This window comes from Monodon monoceros, unplaced genomic scaffold (assembly GCF_005190385.1).
Source record: "Monodon monoceros isolate NGI ecotype Baffin Bay Population unplaced genomic scaffold, NGI_Narwhal_1 Super_Scaffold_4, whole genome shotgun sequence".
Taxonomy (NCBI): Eukaryota; Metazoa; Chordata; class Mammalia; order Artiodactyla; family Monodontidae; genus Monodon; species Monodon monoceros.
Genome location: NW_021703781.1, coordinates 60,085,431 through 60,106,004, shown reverse-complemented (window position 1 = coordinate 60,106,004; position 20,574 = coordinate 60,085,431). Strand labels below are relative to the sequence as shown.

Below are 20,574 nucleotides of genomic sequence, written 5' to 3'. Positions count from 1 at the left end.
CTTTGTGCTAAACATGTTCTTTATGTATATGATCTTCCTTTTCAAAACAACCCTATGAAGTAGGCACTATTAGAAACACTAACTTACAAAGAACAGTGAGGTTCAGAAAGCTTAAATCACCCATTTGAAGTTGCAGACCTACTGTCTGGCAGAGCCAGGCTTCAGACTCAGGTCTCCCTGCCTCCAGAATCCCAGCACTTGGCCACTAGGTTATTATCAGTGCCTGTGCTGGCTTGGGGTTAGAGGATCCAAGTCTCCATCAGCCCTTACTCGCCTCCACATCTTTGCACATCATCCCAAAGGAATGTGAACATTTAGGTTAGAGGCAGTGTACTGGCTGTACAGCTACATGGGTTCCAGACGCATTTCCCAGGCTCTCTTCCGGCTGACTGCTGCTTTTCAGCTGTCCTAGATAGACTTCCCGGAGTTGCCTCTTACTAAAAGATAATCCCTCCCTATATATCAGTATCTACAAGGACAAAAGTGATAATATCCCAAGACTAATCCTAAAATATTTAAAAACTACGTCGCAAACCTTGGTTATTAGTAACAGAAATAAATGGCAACATAAATGGCAGTACATTTGCCGAGAATGGCTGCCTACCTGGCAGCTTATCATTCTGCACAGCTTATTCTATAAGGCGGATTTTTGTTAAAGATCTACTCTCCTGAAGAATTACAGTTATTATATTCCACATCCCATATATGTATTAAACACCCCTGGACTCTAAGCATGTGTCAATACTGATTTAAAATTCAGCAACAGCTTTTCGTCTCAGTTTCTCAGGGTTTCCCGTAGAGTCATCCATAGTTCCCCCTCCTGGTTGCCGCCCTGTGGACTCTTCTTCACCTTACATAAAATCATATCCCATGAGGGAAACTTGCGTATCCTGGTTCTCTCGTGGGCTTACCGAATCCTGGGAAGGAAAACAGCACAGAGTTTGCCCCTGCTTCAGATTAAGGGTTACCGAAGCCATGACTTCTGAAAGAAATGAGTTGCTTTGTACACTTGCAATTCTTTTCATCTCATTAGCCTGATTGAACGGCTTAAGTGATTTGACCTTAACCTCAGTAGCAGGTGATTTGTAATGGAAAGTTTTGTGTTCTGATTTTAATTTTGTCAGACTCCTCTTGGGTTAAGCAGTTGGATAAGCAGGCCACATATCATGGGACCCCTTTCTAAGCCTGGTCTTGGGGACAAGAATTAGCTTTTTATACTAACTATATGAAAGCAGGATTATTTTTAAAGTTTTCATTAATTCACATACATATAAAGGCCTTGGCATGAGCAGTGCCAGCAGGTTCTGACATGTTTGCTAGGGCTTCTCTCCTGAAGGGCCCATCGTGCTTTACCGTGCATATGAACTTCTTTGCTTATTCTCACACCTCTACCATGACGGGCCTTCCTTTCATATGGGGAAAGCAAGGATTAGAGAAGTAGTATGATTTGACACTATTTTACACTAAGAGGAAGTCATGGTAAAATCATAATTCACTTACATTCCCCCTGCTCTCAAATACGGAGAGTAACATGGCAATTTTTACTGCCATGGTGGCAGGATAGTGAAGGGATACATGGCTTTGTAGGAAGAACAAAAAGGAGCACTGGACTGAGTTGGGAGTTGTTAGGTCCAGATGCTGGCCTGAACTCCTAGCTGAGTTACTGCATTTTTCTGAAACTAGTTTTTCTCCTCCATCATGTGAGGAATGCACGTCTTGTTTCTCAAAGGTTCTATCAAGCAACTCATGCTGTGCCCTGTCAACTGGCCAAGCTTGATTTTCCATCATCGCGATGCAGCCTGTGCATTTGTATTTAGTGGGTTCTGAGCAGCAACTCAGCTCAAGCTCAACTTACCAAAGCCAGCCCTCTGCCCCTCTCATCCAACCCCCCTCCCCCTACCCAGGGCTCTTCCAGAAAACCCCACGGCCTGTCTTGAACACATACTTCCTCCACTTCCCAGTTCAAAAAGGTGCTTTGATTCTAAATCAGAAGTTCTTAAATGCTGGTTTGCAAAGGTCATCAGAAGCAAATGGAGATGATGTTCCTGCTGTAATGTTTCCAGGATGGGGAGGCTCTCTCGGGGCAGCTGAGTGATCTCTTGTAGCCTGACAGTTGAGAATTCCTTGAGGAATATTCACTGTGCTCTGCTAGTTTGCAAACTAATTAGACACGGGGTGCAGCCAGGGTTGCCTTCAAGTGGATGGAGCAGAGAATTTAAAGGACATGCAGATTTCTGCTCAGAAATCTGCCCTATCTCAGCCAGTCTTGCAGGAAAAAAAAAAAAAAAAAATCTCTAAAGATTGTGCAAACTTGCAGAATAGGAGGCGATGAAAAAAGATGAGGTGGATTTTCCGATACTTCCCGAACCTCTCTTCTCAACTACCCCGTTACATAGGAGCCCTTTGCAGATGTCTTTCTGTCCCCATCTTAGGGTAAGGTATCAGTGTCTTGAAAACCTGTGTAGCTTTGTAACTATTCACACGATGATTATATTGGCCAGTGAATGTCAGACCTGGGTTTTGTAAAATGTGGTTAATGAGCCACCTGCCCCAGAATTACATGGTAAAAATACAGTGTCCTGGGCCCCTTTCCAGACCTATTGAATTAGAGTTTCTGGCAGTGTGACATCATAGTCTGCCTTGAACAGATGAACATGATTCTCATGCCCACTGAAGTTTGAGCGACTCTGTTGTAGGGTCTCATCTTCACACTTTGAATTTCTTTTGTTTCTTCTGGTAGATTTTTTTTAACCTTTCAGACAAACAGCAATATGATACATGCACAATATTTAATTAGATGGTCAGAGGAGGTCTTCAGTACAAATGCCAGAGGCAGGTCACTGATCAGCACGCACAGAGACACACACACACACACACACACACACACACAGTGTTAAGTCGCACAAACAGCACTTGTTCCCTGCAGCACAGGAAGACCAAGCAAGAGAAGGGGAACAATTCACACAAGTAATTTCTCCCCTTCTCTCAGCCGCCTTGTGAAGATTCATAAAGAGTAATGCAGCGCCACCTGCTGTCCGTTTTGCTCATTAAAGGCACCTGTCCGGAGAAGCAGTACCTGCAAGCTTGTTCCACTGTCAGCTGAGTGCGGCCAGCCAGCTAGGGGCCTCCAGGGGCTGGAGTTTCACTTCGAAGGCTCTATTAGGGCAGATCACACCCTCTGTGCAGAAAAGCAAGGCTTGAAATATAGGCTTTGGGGCAACAGGAACCAGGTATATTGAACACATAAAAAGTACATGAGCCCAAGAGGACCTGGCAATCTGAAAGCGAAATTCCACACATTTGTATGAATGGATGATGAATATGCATGCAAGAAGGAACTTATATAAACACACACGGACATTCTTCAGGGCCTAAAGTGATCCGCTGAGTGTCCTGAACACCTGTTAGATCTCATTGGCTTCGGCTCCTTCCCTCCATCTCTTTACTGCTGCTATTCCCTGCCATCTTGGCACCTGACAAGGCCCTCCTCCTCAAGGCCTTTGCCCCACACTCACCCTGGAGCTTCCGCAGTAGATACACGGTGCACTTCTGCACGTTATTCAGGTCGCTGCTCAAATGTCCTTGCTTCCGAGAGACTTTGCTTGACCAGCCTATCAAAATTAGCAGGCTCTCAGCCACCCCCTCTCCTTGCAGGCACTGCCTCTCTTAATGATACATAAGCTCCACCAAGGGCAAGGTGTCCCAGCACCGAGAATCATGCCCAACACGTAATAGCACTCAAAAACTACTGAGTGAAGGAGTGGCCATACTTCAGGAACAAGACTCAACTTTTGTCATTAACAGGACACACAGACATCATCCTTTGACCTTTGGACTTTAAAAGAAAAATTGTTGGATGCTCATATGTGAGAGACTGAGATGAACCCTTTTAGGATGGAACTGGCATGTCTCCCAGAGCTTATCTAGTTCTTGCATCCTAGCTGATCCATGTAACTCTAACTGGGCAGTCAGGAGGAGTGTCACAGAGGAGGGGGCCCTGGAACTGAGATTTGGAGATGACAGGTGCCATAAGAAAGGTGTGTAAGCAAAGTCCTCGGGTGGGACAGGGCACCTGCTGGAGCACATCATGTGATGGGGGTGGGGGACAGCAAGAGCCACGCAGTAAACAAGAGCCTGTGTAGCGAGCATTGCCCAATGCCTGCAACATGTCTAAGTCATCAGGAAGTAGTGACTCTTAATAGCTATTTTGTTAACATGGGTCTTCTCGAGCATTTTTCAGCTGGCCCAGGCTCTGAACTTGAACTGCTTTGGTTCACGCCGCCCTGGAATTGAGGAAGGTCACCTTCCTCTGTCCATCTCTGCATGGAGCTAACAGTAGTGCCCACTTCATAAGGTTGTTGTGAAGATTAAATGAGAACAAGAAGTCATTCACAGACTGTGTGGCACACGGTCATTGGTCCGTAAACGATGCCCTTTTATTATCTCATTGAACCATTCTGACTTATGATCAACTACTTCTTATCATAGGGCTTATAAGCCAGAAAATCAATTCTACTCTGTTTGCTGGCCACCAAGCCTCTAATCTATAAAGAAAGAAAAACATGAGCAAAAGCAGAAATAGGAAAGTATATGTTTCTGTTCACTTACACTGCCAATGTTCCAGTACCTGCTACGTCTCAAGAACTGTGCACATCCTTACAGATAAAGATAAATATGAAGGACTCTCGCCCTCCAAAAGTTTGCAGCCTGTGTTCTCTGTATCACAAATTTTAGATCTGTACATGTTAGCTCTCATTGTTATTATAATTAGGTAATGGGAGTTTTCATCTTGATCAAGTGAGTAGCATGGCTTTCTAGAAAAATCGCTCTCACAACAATTTGAAGGGTAAGAAGGTACATAGTCATCGCTATACATTATATGAATGTATATATTATATATATACACGTTATACAGAATGAAGTTATGCAAACACACATATACATATTTCAGGGCCAACAAGGCCAACATGCTCTGTGTCCTGAATACCCCTGAGATCGCATCTGCTTCCACTCTTTTTCTCCATTTATTTCTCTATTTCTTGCTATTCTTTAAACATGGAGAGCCACCTGCTCCTCAAGGTCTTTGTGCTTGCTCTGCCCTCGCCCTGGAGCATATATTTTATTCTAAGCGATGGGGCCACCTGACACTTGGTCCTACTTATGTATAATGGAGGGAGGCAGGCATTGAATGCATAGAGCAGGAGGACGGATTAGAGTGGGGAAAGGTTAGAGGCTGGAAAACCTGTAGGAGAGTTTGTACCAGTCCACGTGAGACAGGTGTTTAGTGTATGAACCAGGGCAGGGTGAGAACAGCTCTACCTGAGAAAGAATTTATGAAACCAAATCAATGGTTTCCTCAGTGGATATGGATGGCAAAGAAATAAGGAATTGGGATTGACTGTCTGCTTCTGGGTTGTTCCCCTGGATAAACATTGGTCATTCATCAAGATTGGAGAATACAGACTGGGGGGAAACAGTGGATTTCTAGGGAACCTTTGGCTGCTAATTGAGTCTGGAGTCAGGAAGGTGGTTTTGGAGCCCTAAGCATATAGTTCGCAGTTTAAGGTCAGAGTGTGGATGGTATTACTCAGCAGAAGAGTAGATGGAGGGAGAGAAAGGCCAAAGACAGTACCCTAGGAGACACATTAAATGGTCAAGCAGAAGAGGAGGAAGTAATTAAACCAGGTGCAAAGGCCTGAGGTACCACATCCTTCTCCACCTCATGGGATAAAGATGGGGATGATGGATTTTTGTCATGTTCACCTCAAAAGAAAATGCATTTTGTCTGGTAAAAGTAACTCAAAGAGAAGGTCAGGGGTCATAGGATAGGTCTCTAGGGAGGGGATATTTATATCTTTGTGGGTTTGTACATCTGATGAAGTTTTCTGGTCTAATGGGCCTCCATAGGTAGAACCATCCTCTTTTTCAGCTGAGCACATCCTGAGAACCTGAGGGCCACAGAGCTCTCTCTGCCCCCTCATGCCTGCCTTTGTCCTGGACAAGCTCAACTCAACACCACGCTTACCTAACCGGGTGGTTTTACACACATTCACGCAAACACACACTCACAGTTACATACAAACATGCACATTTACAAACACTCACACACACATTTAAAATCCAGTAAAGAATAAAGAATAATTACATGTAGAATGGTTTGGGGATTTGTATAAGAACCACCACCAACCCCTAACCGCCATCCCACGTGGATTCTCGAAGGTTTTCACAATCCTGGTTTACCACCGAGAATATAACTTCCTGGAAACACTTTGCATCTCCCTGTGAAATCTCATGTTATACCTGTTCCTTTAAGGACTTCTTCAATTACTTGTAAGTTTTTAAACTTTTACACGTAAATAACTCGAGTTTTAGGCCTGGAAGAAAGATTGGTAAATGGAAAATGTTGAGACACAACTGTTCACAATATATCCTTTTCCCCAGAGTAGGGACAGCACCCGAGCGCTTCCTTCAGGGAACCCGACTGATGGTTGGGAGGCTTCCAGAAGGAATGCGTATTCTCTTCATATCAGGGAAGGCAGGTGAAGCAGAGAGAGCTCTTCCCTCTCCAAGCCTCCTCTCTCCTCTTGTGCCTCAGGTCCCCTGGAGCATGTACACCTGTCTCTTCCCTTCGTCACCACGAAGAACAAAGAGGTCAACGCGACTGCTGTGTTGTGGCCCAGCCAAGTGGGCACGCTCACTTACGTGTGGTGGTACGGAAATAACACCGAGGTGGGTCGGCCTTCCACGCGGGCTTTGTGCGGCTCCACGCAAACTGGCCAAAGTGCAAAAGGGAAAGAAAGTCATGGCTTATGTGACTCAAGAGACTAGAGGTTGTCGCAGCTCCGGGGACGGTGGGCTCCGAGTGCCCCAGTCATCTCGTCAGTCTCTGTCTCTCTCACCACTGTGCCCCTACCTCTTTTTTTTTTTTTTTTAATTTCTATCGGAGTATAGTGGATTTACAATGTTGTATTCGTTTCAGGTGTACAGCAAAGTGAATCAGTTATACGTACGTCCACTCTTTTTTAGATTCTTTTCCCATATAGGCCATTACAGAGTATCGAGTAGAATTCCCTGTGCTATACAGTAGGTCCTTACTAGTTATGTGTTTTATATATAGTACTGTGCATGCGTTACCTCTGCCTTCCTCTGAGTTAGCCTTCTCCTCCAGCTGGGCTTTGCTCTGCAGTGACCCTTAGCAGGAGCCTGAGCTTTCAGAGAAAACAAGCCGTCTTTCCCCAAAGTTCTAACAGAAGTCCCAGAACGGAGTAATGTCGGCCAGGCCTTGACCACGGTGCTGGGGACAGAAACAGAGCTGCTGAAGTCAGCCTCCCTAGATCCATCTAGACCAAGAGAAGGGAGGGAATGGCCCTCGAAAGGAAAAGAGGCCAGTGGACACCAGACAAGCAAGAGCCACAGATGTCTGTGCAACCCAGCTCCCCGCCGTGACCCCCTCACCCTGGATCAGACGCAGCCCCTTCTTTAGCTCAGCTTTCTGTTTTCCCCAAATATTCCCTGTGATCCAAAGTAGGCAGCAGTTTCAACACCAGTAGAAACCTTAGACCTCATTTACTCTGTCCTTCATTTTACAGATGAGAAAGTGAGGACAGGTGAAGTGGCTTCTTCCAATCTCATTCAGCTGCTTCACGCAGATCCAAGACCTTCTCAGCCCTGCCTGGGTTTTTTTTCCCCTCACACCAGGCTTCATGCTCTGTTTCAGTTTGGAATTCACTCCATTCTCAGAAATTAAAATTTGCTTGCAAATGTTAGTTAAGGCAGTAGAACTCAGGCCCCGAAGCCTCCCTTCCCAGAGGGCCCTGGGACCAACTGCTCTGGACTGGAAAGCGTCATCTCCTTCCAGCAGAGCTGCTTTCACTTGTGACTTTGCTCTTCAAACGCAATGCATCTTATGTGAATACAAATCTTCTTCTACTTCAGAGCTGAGTGTTGGCTTTAACTGGAGCCATAATTTTGCACAAGCCTAGGGAGGAAACCTCTCCTGACACCCGACCTGCTGCATGCCTGATAGTCAAAGGAATCTCTCACCTCTACTGCTGACATAAATCAACTGAAAAGAAACTCTTTTTTATTTCTTATGAAACCATGCATGTAAATTGGGCCCAGAGTGGGCCCACTACCCATAGTAGAAGAAGAGAAATCTATTTATTTGCCTGAAAGCTAGTACTAGAAGTTGACAGTACTAAACAACTTCTTTTTTTTTGTTTTTTCTTAAGCTTTTAGAAGAAAACCAAATTCTCAACAGATTATGTTTAGCAGGCTTCTTTTTTTCAATTTTTTAAAACATCTTTATTGGAGTATAATTGCTTTTCATTGTTGTGATAGTTGCTGCTGTATAACAAAGTGAATCAGCTGTACGTATACATATATCCCCATATATCCTCCCTCTTGCGTCTCCCTCCCACCCTCCCTATCCCACCCCTCTAGGTGGTCACAAAGCACTGAGCTGATCTCCCTGTGCTATGCGGCTGCTTCCCACTAGCTATCGACTCTACATTTGGTAGTGTGTATGTGTTCATGTCACTGTCTCACTTCGTCTCAGCTTACCCTTCCCCCTCCCTGTGTCCTCAAATCCATTCTCTACGTCTGCGTCTTTATTCCTGTCCTGCTTCTAGGTTCTTCAGAACCACTTTGTTTTTTTTGTTTTGTTTAGATTCCATGTATATGTGTTAGCATACGGTATTTGTTTTTCTCTTTCTGACTTACTTCACACTGTATGACAGTCTCTAGGTCCATCCACCTCACTACAGATAATTCAATTTCATTTCTTTTTATGGCTGAGTAATATTCCATTGTACATATGTGCCACATCTTCTTTATTCATTCATCTGTCGATGGACACTTAGGTTGCTTCCATGTCCTGGCTATTGTAAATAGAGCTGCAATGAACATTTTGGTACATGACTCTTTTTGAATTATGGTTTTCTCAGGGTATATGCCCAGTAGTGGGATTGCTGGGTCATATGGTACTTCTATTTTTAGTTTTTTAAGGAACCTCCATACTGTTCTCCATAGTGGCTGTATCAATTTACATTCCCACCAACAGTGCAAGAGGGTTCCCTTTTCTCCACACCCTCTTCAGCATTTATTGTTTGTAGATTTTTTGGTGATGGCCATTCTGACTGGTGTGAGGTGATACACATTGTAGTTTTGATTTGCATTTCTCTAATGATTAATGATGTTGAGCATCCTTTCATGTGTTTGTTGGCAATCTGTATACCTTCTTTGGAGAAATGTCTATTTAGGTCTTCTTCCCATTCTTGGATGCGGTACACAGGCCTCTCACTGTTGTGGCCTCTCCCGTTGCGGAGCACAGGCTCCAGATGCGCAGGCCCAGCGGCCATGGCTCATGGGCCCAGCTGCTCCATGGCATGTGGGATCCTCCCGGAGGGGGGCACGAATGCGTGTCCCCTGCATCGGCAGACAGACTCTCAACCACTGCGCCACCAGGGAAGCCCTGGGTTTGTTTTTTTGAGCTGCATGAGTTGCTTGCATATTATGGAGATTAATCCTTTGTCAGTTGCTTCATTTGCAAATATTTTCTCCCATTCCGAGAGCTGTCGTTTCATCTTGTTTATGGTTTCCTTTGCTGTGCAAAAGCTTTCAAATTTCATTAGGTCCCATTTGTTTATTTTTGTTTTTATTTCCATTTCTCTACGAGGTGGGTCTAAAAGTATCTTGCTGTGATTTATGTCACAGAGTGTTCTGCCTATGTTTTCCTCTAAGAGTTTTATAGCGTCTGGCCTTACATTTAGGTCTTTAATCCATTTTGAGTTTATTTTTGTGTATGGTGTTAGGGAATGTTCTAATTTCATTCTTTAACACGTAGCTGTCCGGTTTTCCCAGCACCACTTATTTGAAGAGGCTGTCTTTTCTTCATTGTATATTCTTGCCTCTTTTATCAAAGATAAGGTGACCGTATGTGTGTACGTTTATCTCTGAGCTTTCTATCCTGTTGCATTGATCTATCTTTCTGTTTTTGTGCCAATACCATACTGTCTTGATTACTATACTATAGTATAGTCTGAAGTCAGGGAGTCTGATTCCTCCAGCTTCATTTTTTTTATTTTTTATTTATTTATTTTTATTTTTGGCTGTGTCGGGTCTTCGTTTCTGTGCGAGGGCTTTCTCTAGTTGAGGCAAGCGGGGCCGCTCTTCATCATGGTGTGCGGACCTCTCACTATTGTGGCCTCTCTTGTTGCGGAGCACAGGCTCCAGACGCGCAGGCTCAGTAGTTAAGGCTCACAGGCCTAGTTGATCCGCGGCATGTGGGATCTTCCCAGGCCAGGGCTCGCACCCGTGTCCCCTGCGTTGGCAGGCAGATTCTCAACTACTGCACCACCAGGGAAGACCCTCCAGCTTCATTTTTCTTTCTCAAGATTGCTTTGGTTATTCGGGCTCTTTTGTGTTTCCATACAAATTGTGAAATTTTTTGCTCTAGTTCTGTGAAAAATGCCATTGGCAGTTTGATAGGGATTGCATTGAACCTATAGATTGCTTTGGGAAGTATAGTCATTTTCACAATGTTGATTCTTCCAATCCAAGAACATGGTACATCTCTCCATCTGTTCTGTCATCTATAATTTCTTTCATCAGTGTCTTACAGTTTTCTGCATACAGGTCTTTCGTCTCCTTAGGTAGGTTTATTCCTAGGTATTTTATTCTTTTTGTTACAGTGGTAAACGGGAGTGTTTCCTTAATTTCTCTTTCAGATTTTTCATCATTAGTGTACAGGAATGCAAGAGATTTCTGTGCATTCATTTTGTATCCTGCTACTTTACCAAATTCATTGATTAGCTCTAGTAGTTTTCTGGTAGCATCTTTAGGATTCTCTATGTATAGTATCATGTCATCTGCAAACAGTGACAGTTTTATGTCTTCTTTTCTGATTTGGATTCCTTTTATTTCTTTTCTCCAATTGCTGTTGAATAATAGTGGTGAGAGTGGGCACCCTTGTCTTGTTCCTCGTCTTAGTGGAAATGGTTTCAGCTTTTCACCATTGAGAATGATGTTGGCTGTGGGTTTGTAATATATGGCCTCTATTATGTTGAGGTAAGTTCCCTCTATGCTTACTTTCTGGAGAGTTTTTATCATAAATTGGTGTTGAATTTTGTCAAAAGCTTTTTCTGCCTCTGTTGAGATGATCATATGGTTTTTATCCTTCAGTTTGTTGATATGGGGTATCATATTGATTGATTTGTGTATATCGAAGATTCCTTGCACTCCTGGAATAAACCCCACTTGATCATGGTGTATGATCCTTTTAATGTGCTCTTGGATTCTGTTTGCTAGTATTTTGTTGAGAATTTTTACATCTATGTTCATCAGTGATATTGGCCTCTATTTTCCTTTTTTGGTAACATCTTTGTTTGGTTTTGGCATCAGGGTGATGGTGGCCTTGTAGAATGAGTTTGGAAGTGTTACTCCCTCTGCTATATTTTGGAAGATTTTGAGAAGGATAGGCGTTAGCTCTTCTCTAAATGTTAGACAGAATTTGCCTGTGAATCCATCTGGTCCCTGGCTTTTGTTTTTTGGACGATTTTTAATCACAGTTTCAACTTCAGTGCTTGTGATTGGTCTGTTTATATTTTCTATTTCTTCCTGGCTCAGTCTCGGAAGGTTGTACTTTTCTAAGAATTTGTCCATTTCTTCCAGGTTGTCCATTTTATTGGCATAGAGTTGCTTGTAGTAATCTCTCATGATCCTTTGTATTTCTGCAGTGTCAGTTTTTACTTCTCCTTTTTCATTTCTAATTCTATTGACTTGAGTCTTCTCCCTTTTTTTCTTGATGAGTCTGGCTAATGGTTTATTGATTTTGTTTATCTTCTCAAAGAACCAACTTTTAGTTTAATTGATCTTTGCTATCATTTCCTTCATTGCTTTTTCATTTATTTCTGATCTGATATTTATGATTTCTTTCCTTCTGCTAACTTTGGGGTATTTTTGATATCCTTTCTCTAATTGCTTTAGGTGTAAGGTTAGGTAGTTTATTAGAAATGTTTCTTGTTTCTTGAGGTAGGCTTGTACTGCTACAAACTTCCCTCTTAGAACTGCTTTTGCTGCATCCCATAGGTTTTGGGTCATCATGTTTTCATTGTCATTTGTTTCTAGGTATTTTTTGATTTCCTCTTTGATTTCTTCAGTGATCTCTTGGTTATTTAGTAGTTTATTGTTTAGCCTACGTGTGTTTGTACTTTTTACAGATTTTTTCCTGTAATTGATATCTAGTCTCATAGTGTTGTGGTCAGAAAAGATACTTGATGCAATTTCAATTTTCTTAAATTTATCAAGGCTTGATTTGTGACCTGAGATATGATCTCTCCTGGAGAATTTTCCATGAGCACTTGAGAAGAAAGTGTATTCTGTTGTTTTTGGATGGAATGTCCTATAAATATCAATTAAGTCCATCTTGTTTAATGTATCATTTAAAGCTTGTGTTTCCTTATTTATTTTCATTTGGATGATCTGTCCATTGGTGAAAGTGGGGTGTTAAAGTCCCCTACTATTATTGTGTTACTGTCGATTTCCCCTTTTATGGCTCTTAACATTTGCCCTATATACTGAGGTGCTCCGATGTTGGGTACATAAATATTTACAATTGTTATATCTTCTTCTTGGATTGATCCCTTGATCATTATGTCATGTTCTTCTTTGTCTCTTGTAATAGTCTTTATTTTAAAGTCTATTTTGTCTGATGTAAGAATTGCTACTCCAGCTTTCTTTTGATTTCCATTTGCATGGAATATCTTTTTCCAATCCCTCACTTTCAGTCTGTATGTGTCCCTAGGTCTGAAGTGGGTCTCTTGTGGACAGCATATATTCGGGTCCTGTTTTCGGGTCCCATTCAGCCAGTCTGTGTCTTTTGGTTGGAACATTTAATCCATTTACATTTAAGGTAATTATCAATATGTATGTTCCTATAACCATTTTCTTAATTGTTTTGGGTTTGTTATTGGAGGTCTTTTCTTTCTCTTGTGTTTCCTGCCTATAGAAGTTCCTTTAGTATATGTTGTGAAGCTGGTTTGGCAGTGCTGAATTCTTTTAGCTTGTGCTTGTCTGTAAAGGTTTTAATTTCTCTCTCAAATCTGAATGACATCCTTGCTGGGTAGAGTAATGTTGTTTTTAGGTTTTTCCCTTTCATCACTTTAAATATGTCCTGCCACTCCCTTCTGGCTTGCAGAGTTTCTACTGAAAGTTCAGCTGTTAACCTTATGGTGATTCCCTTGTATGTTATATGTTGCTTTTCCCTTGCTGCTTTCAGTATTTTTTCTTTGTATTTAATTTTTGATAGTTTGATTAATATGTGTCTTGGCGTGTTTCTCCTTGGATTTATCATGTATGGGACTCTTTGTACTTCCTGGACTTGATCTACTATTTCCTTTCCCATATTAGGGAAGTTTTCGACTATAATCTCTTCAAATATTTTCTCATACCCTTTTTTTTCTCTTCTTCTTCTGGGACCCCTATAATTCAAATGTTGGTGCATTTAATGTTGTCCCAGAGGTCTCTGAGACTGTCCTCAATTCTTTTCATTGTTTTCTCTTTATCCTGCTCTGTGGTAGTTATTTGCACGATTTTATCTTCCAGGTCACTTATCCATTCTTCTGCCTCAGTTATTCTGCTATTGATTCCTTCTAGACAATTTTTAATTTCATTTATTGTGCTGTTCATCATTGTTTGTTTGCTCTTTAGTTCTTCTTGGTCCTTGTTAAACGTTTCTTTTATTTTCTCCATTTTTTTCCAAGATTTTGGATCATGTTTACTATCATTACTCTGACTTCTTTTTCAGGTAGACTGCCTATTTCCTCTTCATTTGTTTGTTCTAGTGGGTTTTTACTTTGCTCCTTTATCTGCTGCGTTTTTCTGTTTATTCATTTTGCTTAACTTACTGTGTTTTGGGTCTCCTTTTCTCAGGCTGCAGGTTCATATTTCCCGTTGTTTTTGGTGTCTGCCCCCAGTGGCTAAGGTTGGTTCAGTGGGTTGTGTAGGCTTCCTGGTGGAAGGGACTGGTGCCTGTGTTGTGGTGGATGAGGCTGGATCTTGTCTTTCTGATGGGCAGCACTGCATCTGGTGGTGTGTTTTGGGGTGTCTGTGAACTTAGTATGATTTTAGACAGCCTCTCTGCTAATGGGTGGGGTTGTGTTCCTGTCTTGCTAGTTGTTTAGCATGGGGTGTCCAGCACTGTAGCTTGCTGGTCATTGAGTGGAGCTAGGTCTTAGCAGTGAGGCGGAGATCTCTTGGAGAACTCTTGCCAATTGATGTTACATGGAGCCAGGAGGTCTCTGGTGGTCCAGTGTCCTGAACTCGGCTCTCCCACCTCAGAGGCTCAGGCCTGACACCCGGCCAGAGCACCACGACCCTGTCAGCCACGTGGCTCAGATTTCTAAGGGTTTTCCTTTCCTCAGACGGAAGTTTCCAACTTCTTTCAACCATATACATGGCCCCTTGAGTCACTGCTTTTTCACCACCTCTGGAGGTGGTGGGTAATTTCACTCCAATCTTCCATCCATAGCTTGCATGTTAAGAACTTTCAGACTCTTGCCTATGTTCTGAAACTGCCTGGAGTTGCGTTGCATTGGACATAGAGCCCAGACTCAAGTAGAATTTTTATGCTGAGCTTTAGTCTACCCTCTGCTACACAGGGAGTTAAATGAATTTTGATTTGTAAATTAATTAAGGAAAGACAGGAATGAAATGTTTGTGGGGAGTTAGTCGAGGGAGGTCAGTAGGCTAATAATCTTTTTCCTCTAGGACCCTGGTATCTAATTGCATTACAGGCACTGCTCCAGGTCTTTCTTTTTCTTTTTTGAGTCCTCAAACCACTGTCCAATTAGTACATGTTTCCATAGCAGCTCCTTCCAGGAAACTGCTTATAGGGCTTCTCAGAGGAAGCCGAGCCACACAGGGCCACACCTGTCTAACTAGTGTAGTTTGGTGTCCATAGTTGCTGTGTTCCACTGTAATTTTATATACATAGTACACCCTTTAGAGGAGCACTGGCACCCTGTAGACTTTCAGTGACTACTGCTTAAATCTGGATTAATATGAACTCCCTCTTTAATATTGCCTCAGATTAAGGGATTTGCTTGATACAAGTAGGTTATCAACAAAGAGAGATACGTCCCACCAGCAAGCAAGACCCATGGATCTCCCCAGCCCTGAATCAGGATGTTAACAGAAAGGAGGTGTCAAATTCACAAAGAATGAATAGAGTTTCTTGGCATCATGTCTCTAATAGTCCCTTTCTGGCCTGAACTTGAGGTGATGGGGAGGCATAGGTGGAATCAGTCACACGGGGATGCCCCAGAAAGAGCTTCCGCTGATTTAAAGAGCTTGTCAGTGGCTCAGAGCTGGTGCCTATCTCATCTGTAATTGAACAGCTGTCCCTTCACTCTGTGGCCTCATTTGTTTTAGCCCCTGATCACCTTGGAGGGAAGCATATCATTCAAGTTTACTTCCGAAGGGATGAACACCATCACAGTGCAAGTCTCAGCTGGGAATGCCATCCTGCAGGACACGAAGACCATCGCGGTGTACGGTGAGTGGTCCATCTGCTGATCCATCACTGCCCTCATCCATCCCTCAGATGAGGTGGTTTGGTACCTTGGTGCCGGAAGCCATCCTGGCTTATGAATCTTCCCAGGGAACAGAGGGTAGTGGTTGAGAAAGAGCTGAGTCAAGTCTCATCTCCTCCTCTGGGGAAGATACGGTTCACCAGCAACATAGTGGTCACAAAACCGCAAGAGGGTTTATTGCTTTTTTTTTCAAACTGGCTTTGGTGCTCATAGAACGACTGTACGCCCACCTACCTTAGGTAGAGAAGAGTGAGTTTCATTATGTGTAAGGCTGATTCATTCCATTTGGTATTTTGGTGGTATTCAAAGAGCTAAAACCTATTATAAAAAAAAAGTGGTTAATATTGAGGCTTTTATTTTTAAAGTTCAACTTCAAGAGTCTTGATCATTAAGAAGAATCTGCCAATGTCTAAATGCTCTGAAAAGCTCTTCTGCAAATATGTATCATTTATAAAACGCTCTGCTAGTCTAAAAGTGAAGAAAGGGTCATAACAAGCACATGTGCATCATTGTAGACTAGATATTAGTTTGAACAAACAGCTGTACAGAACAATGTGGTAATCAATTGGGGAAATTGAATGTGGTCAAGGTGTTACATGGAATGAAAATTTACTGAAATGGAAAGGTGGAAACCTTGGTGGAAAACAGTTTATACAAATTGATCTCATTTTGGTAATTTTTTTCTGCATGGAAAGATAGTCAGATGGATCTGCACTAAGTGCTTTAGTAGATGGTAAAAATATGAACTTTTATTGTTAATATGAAAGCGGTACTAATGCATCCCGGAAAATTAAAATTTAAAAAGCAAGAATTTAAAAGGAGATAGATAGGGAAATAAATGCTGTGCAGAGAGAGGGCAAGAGAGAGGCTCAAGGGAGGGCGGGAGGGAAGGTGAGATAGAGGTTGAGAGGGATGGAGAGACAAAGACACACTAGCTCGTGGTCCAAACAATATCAGTTGTTCCAGTTCCAGAATTAATTGATTCTGATGCAGGTTCTGTTTTTCGTTTCTCATCTTGCTAACTTGACCTTCAAATTCAGAAAGTAATTGGTAAGCAGCTTTGAATATGTCTGAGGACACTCTTCCTCTTGCATGGCTGCCTGTTAGATTATATAATGTTTCCTCCCTCTCCCCTTCCTGAAGAGACTTGATAAGCCCCAGCAGTAAGTGAAAGTAAACCAGGGCTGTGGTTTTCCTACAAGGTCCCATCAGTGAGGCGACCTCTGAGCCAGGTGGCCCTAATGGAGGAGAGCTTTTGTTTCTCTTTCCTCTCCATCTCCTTTCTATGCTCTGGAAATGCATTTAATTCTCCTAACAATCGTAGTGCAGGGTAGCCAATATTATGACTCTCATTTTTTTCAGAGAGGTAAATAACTTGCCCCAGCTAGTAAGTGGTGGAGCTGAGCTTCTAGCCCACCCCTTCTAGACCCAGGGCCCATGCTCCAAAATTACCCTACGTGATTGGCTCTCATGTCTTTTCCATCGGATGCTTTCTTTCCTCTCTCCCTCCTGGATTTCACCAGTGTCACTGATGGACACTGACCCATTAGTCCAACAGCTATCTCCTCATTAGAACCACAGACAGAACTTTAAATCTAGAAGGTCTTTGGACTTACCTAGTCCAATCCATTATTTCACAGTTAGGAAGTTGTGGCCCCAAAATGGGAAGCTACTGGCTTAAAGTCATTCTGCTATTCAGTAACAGATCTAATGATAATAATAATGATGATGATGGTAGTGGTAGAAATTAATGTTGATGGATCCTTTATCAGCATCTGTTCTAAGCAGTTGATATATATGATCTGTTTTATTGAATCCTCTGAACAGACTTATGAGAAATATGCTATGATTATCCCTGTTATACAAGTGACAAAATATGGAGATAAGTATAATCTGAATAATCTGATAAGTATAATTCTGAATCTAGTTTCATGGAAACCTTCTATCCCTTGCTATGCTTAGTTCTTCCTCTTCCTAAAATCCTTCTAAAGGCATCATCGAGAGTGGGTCATTCTCCATCATATGGGTTCTCTTCATTAAAAAGCATTTCTTAACTAAAAGTTTGAGCAGGGAGAGTGGTCTCTCCCTCCTCTAACCAAATTCCTGAGCCATCCAACATCTTAATTCATCTTCAGTCAGGTGTACAGAGTTTCATATATATAACTAGAAAATTCTAAGGACAGGCATGACCTATTAAAGGAAAATTGCATCACAGGGTGTTAAACAGGCAAGATTGAATTCAACAGAAACAAATGGCAGGAATAGTTTTAAACTCTGGGATAAGCTAAAGGACTCTGCGGGGAGGGGATTATCGGTGTGGTTAAGCCACAGGTGCTTGCTAATTGGTGCTTAGGGAACTTAGGCTCCTACCCTCCCAGAAGCAGGGGTGCTATCTTTCCTTTCTTTATATATATATATATATCTTTATTGGAGTATAATTGCTTTACAATGTTGTGTTAGTTTCTGTAGTACAACAAAGTGAATCAGCTATACGTATACATAGATCCCCATATCCCCTCCCTCTTGCGTCTCCCTCCCACCCTCCCGATCCCACCCCTCTAGGTGGTCACAAAGCATCGAGCTGATCTCCCTGTGCTATGCAGCTGCTTCCCACTGGCCATCCATTTTACATTTGGTAGTGTGTATAGATGTCAATGCTACTCTCTCACTTCGTCCCAGCTTCCCCTTCCCACCCTGTGTCCATTCTCTACATCTGCATCTTTATTCCTGCCCTGTAGGAATAAAGGTTCATTAGTACCGTATTTTTAGATTCCACATATGTGCATTAGCATCCGGTATTTGTTTTTCTCTTTCTGACCCTTCACTCGGTATGACAGACTCTAGGTCCATCCACCTCATTACAAATAACTGAATTTCATTCCTTTTTATGGCTGAGTAATATTCCACATCTTCTTTGTTGGTTCATCTGTCGATGGACATTTAGGTTGCTTCCACGTCCTGGCGATTGTAAGTAGTGCTACAATGAACATTGTGGTACATGTATCTTTTGTTTTTGCGGTACGTGGGCCTGTCACTGTTGTGGCCTCTCCCGTTGCGGAGCACAGGATCCAGACACGCAGGCTCAGCGGCCATGGCTCACAGGCCCAGCCGCTCCACGGCATGTGGGATCTTCCCGGACCGGGGCACGAACCCGTGTCCCCTGCATCGGCAGGCGGACTCTCAACCACTGCGCCACCAGGGAAGCCCCTATCTTTTAGAGTTATAGTTTTCTCAGGGTATATGCCCAGTAGTGGGATTGCTGGGTCATATGGTAGTTCTATTTTTAGTTTTTTAAGGAGTCTCCATACTGTTCTCCATAGTGGCTGAATTAATCTACATTCCCACCAACAGTGCAGGAGGGTTCCCTTTTCTCCATACCCTCTGCAGCATTTATTGTTTGTAGATTTTTTGATGATGGTCATTCTGACCAGTGTGAGGTGACACCTCATTGTGGTTTTGATTTGCATTTTACTGATAATTAGTGATGTTGAGCATCTTTTCATGTGTTTGTTGGCAATCTGTATGTCCATTTCAGAGATGGCTTCCAGGTCCTTGAGAAAGGCATTCCTGGATTGCAGAAGATTTACATCTCAAAGGTGCAGAGGAAGAATTTACAATTGCAAGTTTCTAAAGTAGACGCTCTGAGAAAAGGGAGGTCAGAGCCTGAAGTCCCGAAGAAACCTGTCTAAAGTTTAATTAAGCTGAGGGAAAGTTAAGACCATTATGGTCAGACTGAAGGAGGTATCATATTTGGGAAGCCGACAGAGGAAAGATTGTCTGCCCAAAGCCACACAAGAGACTGGAGACAAGAAAATTTAGTTTGCATGGTTTTCCTTAATTTGCTTCAGGGCTCAGGTTTGCCTTTAAATACAAAAAATAAAATGTAAATGTATAGAATTCATCTCTCAACAGCTGCAAAAAATACATATATTACTGGTGTTTACCCTTTTCAGTCCTCCCATACGCATCCCCTATTTGTTGAATAAACTTAGGCATAACATTTCTCTGCACTGCTGTTTAGCATGCTAAGGAATTACAAAGGGAGCTGCACCATTTTTCTCATTTGTGTCTTTTTATTAAGATAAACATCTTCTTTTGAGATGAAGTCTCCACAGTTTGGTTAAGAGGTTTGGGGAAAGTGAAAATGACATACACATACATCTTCAAAGTTAGGACTCAGTGGGTGATTCCTTGGGCTGCCATTTACCATACTACTAATTAGTATGCATTTCATTCTTCTCCATCAGAACTGAAATGGGATATTCACCTAGGTGGCCAGTGACTCATAAAATAGTCAAACTTCGAGAAATACATGTTTGGAATAAGCTGGCTGCCATAAGTACAGGCCTGATCATGTAAGAGTCTTCAGTGCCCGCGCCTAATAAATCTTTAGCAGTGTTAGGAAACGCACGAGTGGGTTTTTGTGTTTCCTGAACGTGTCATTGGCATTGCCGATGTTGCTAAACCCCTCGTGAAACACCAGAACATGCCTAAAACAAGAAAGAAATGTTTGTTGAATAATAAAATGCATAAATTACAGAGAGCCTCCACTGATATTTATGCATTTATTTATTCAACAAACTTATTAATTAAACGACTCCTAGTCATTGAAGATCTAACATGAACTGGGCACTATCCCAAAGGGCCAGGAACACAGGGTCCCCATCCTCATTGAACTAATATTCTTTTGTGGGAGACAGACAGTAAAAAAAACAAATTATTTATTTATTTGTATTTTTATTGGAGTATAGTTGATTTACAGTGTTGTGTTAGTTTCAGGTGTACAGCAAAGTGAATCAGTTTTATATATATATATATCTCTACTCTTTTTTAGATTCTTTTCCCATATAGGTCATTACAGAATATTGAGTAAAGTTCCCTGTGCCAGACAGTAGGTCCTTATTAGTTATCTATTGTATATATAGTAGTTTGTGTAGGTCAATCCCAATCTCCCAATTTGTCCCTGCCCTGCTTACCCCCCAAA

The 20,574-nt window shown here is 42.3% G+C and overlaps 1 protein-coding gene across 12 annotated transcripts in view; it reads left to right on the top strand.

The window, feature by feature from the left end:
• SORCS1 (sortilin related VPS10 domain containing receptor 1) overlaps positions 1–20,574 on the top strand; it is a 560,723-nt gene that overhangs the window by 503,716 nt on the left and 36,433 nt on the right. For 10 of the 12 annotated variants that reach the window (XM_029244670.1, XM_029244678.1, XM_029244671.1 and 7 more), the window contains 2 exons: positions 6,596–6,729; positions 15,430–15,553. In XM_029244670.1, the coding sequence (XP_029100503.1) occupies positions 6,596–6,729; positions 15,430–15,553 (258 nt within the window). Of the gene's footprint in view, positions 1–6,595; positions 7,930–15,429; positions 15,554–20,574 lie in introns of those variants that run through there. The other 2 variants (XM_029244681.1, XM_029244679.1) reach the window with 1 other exon arrangement.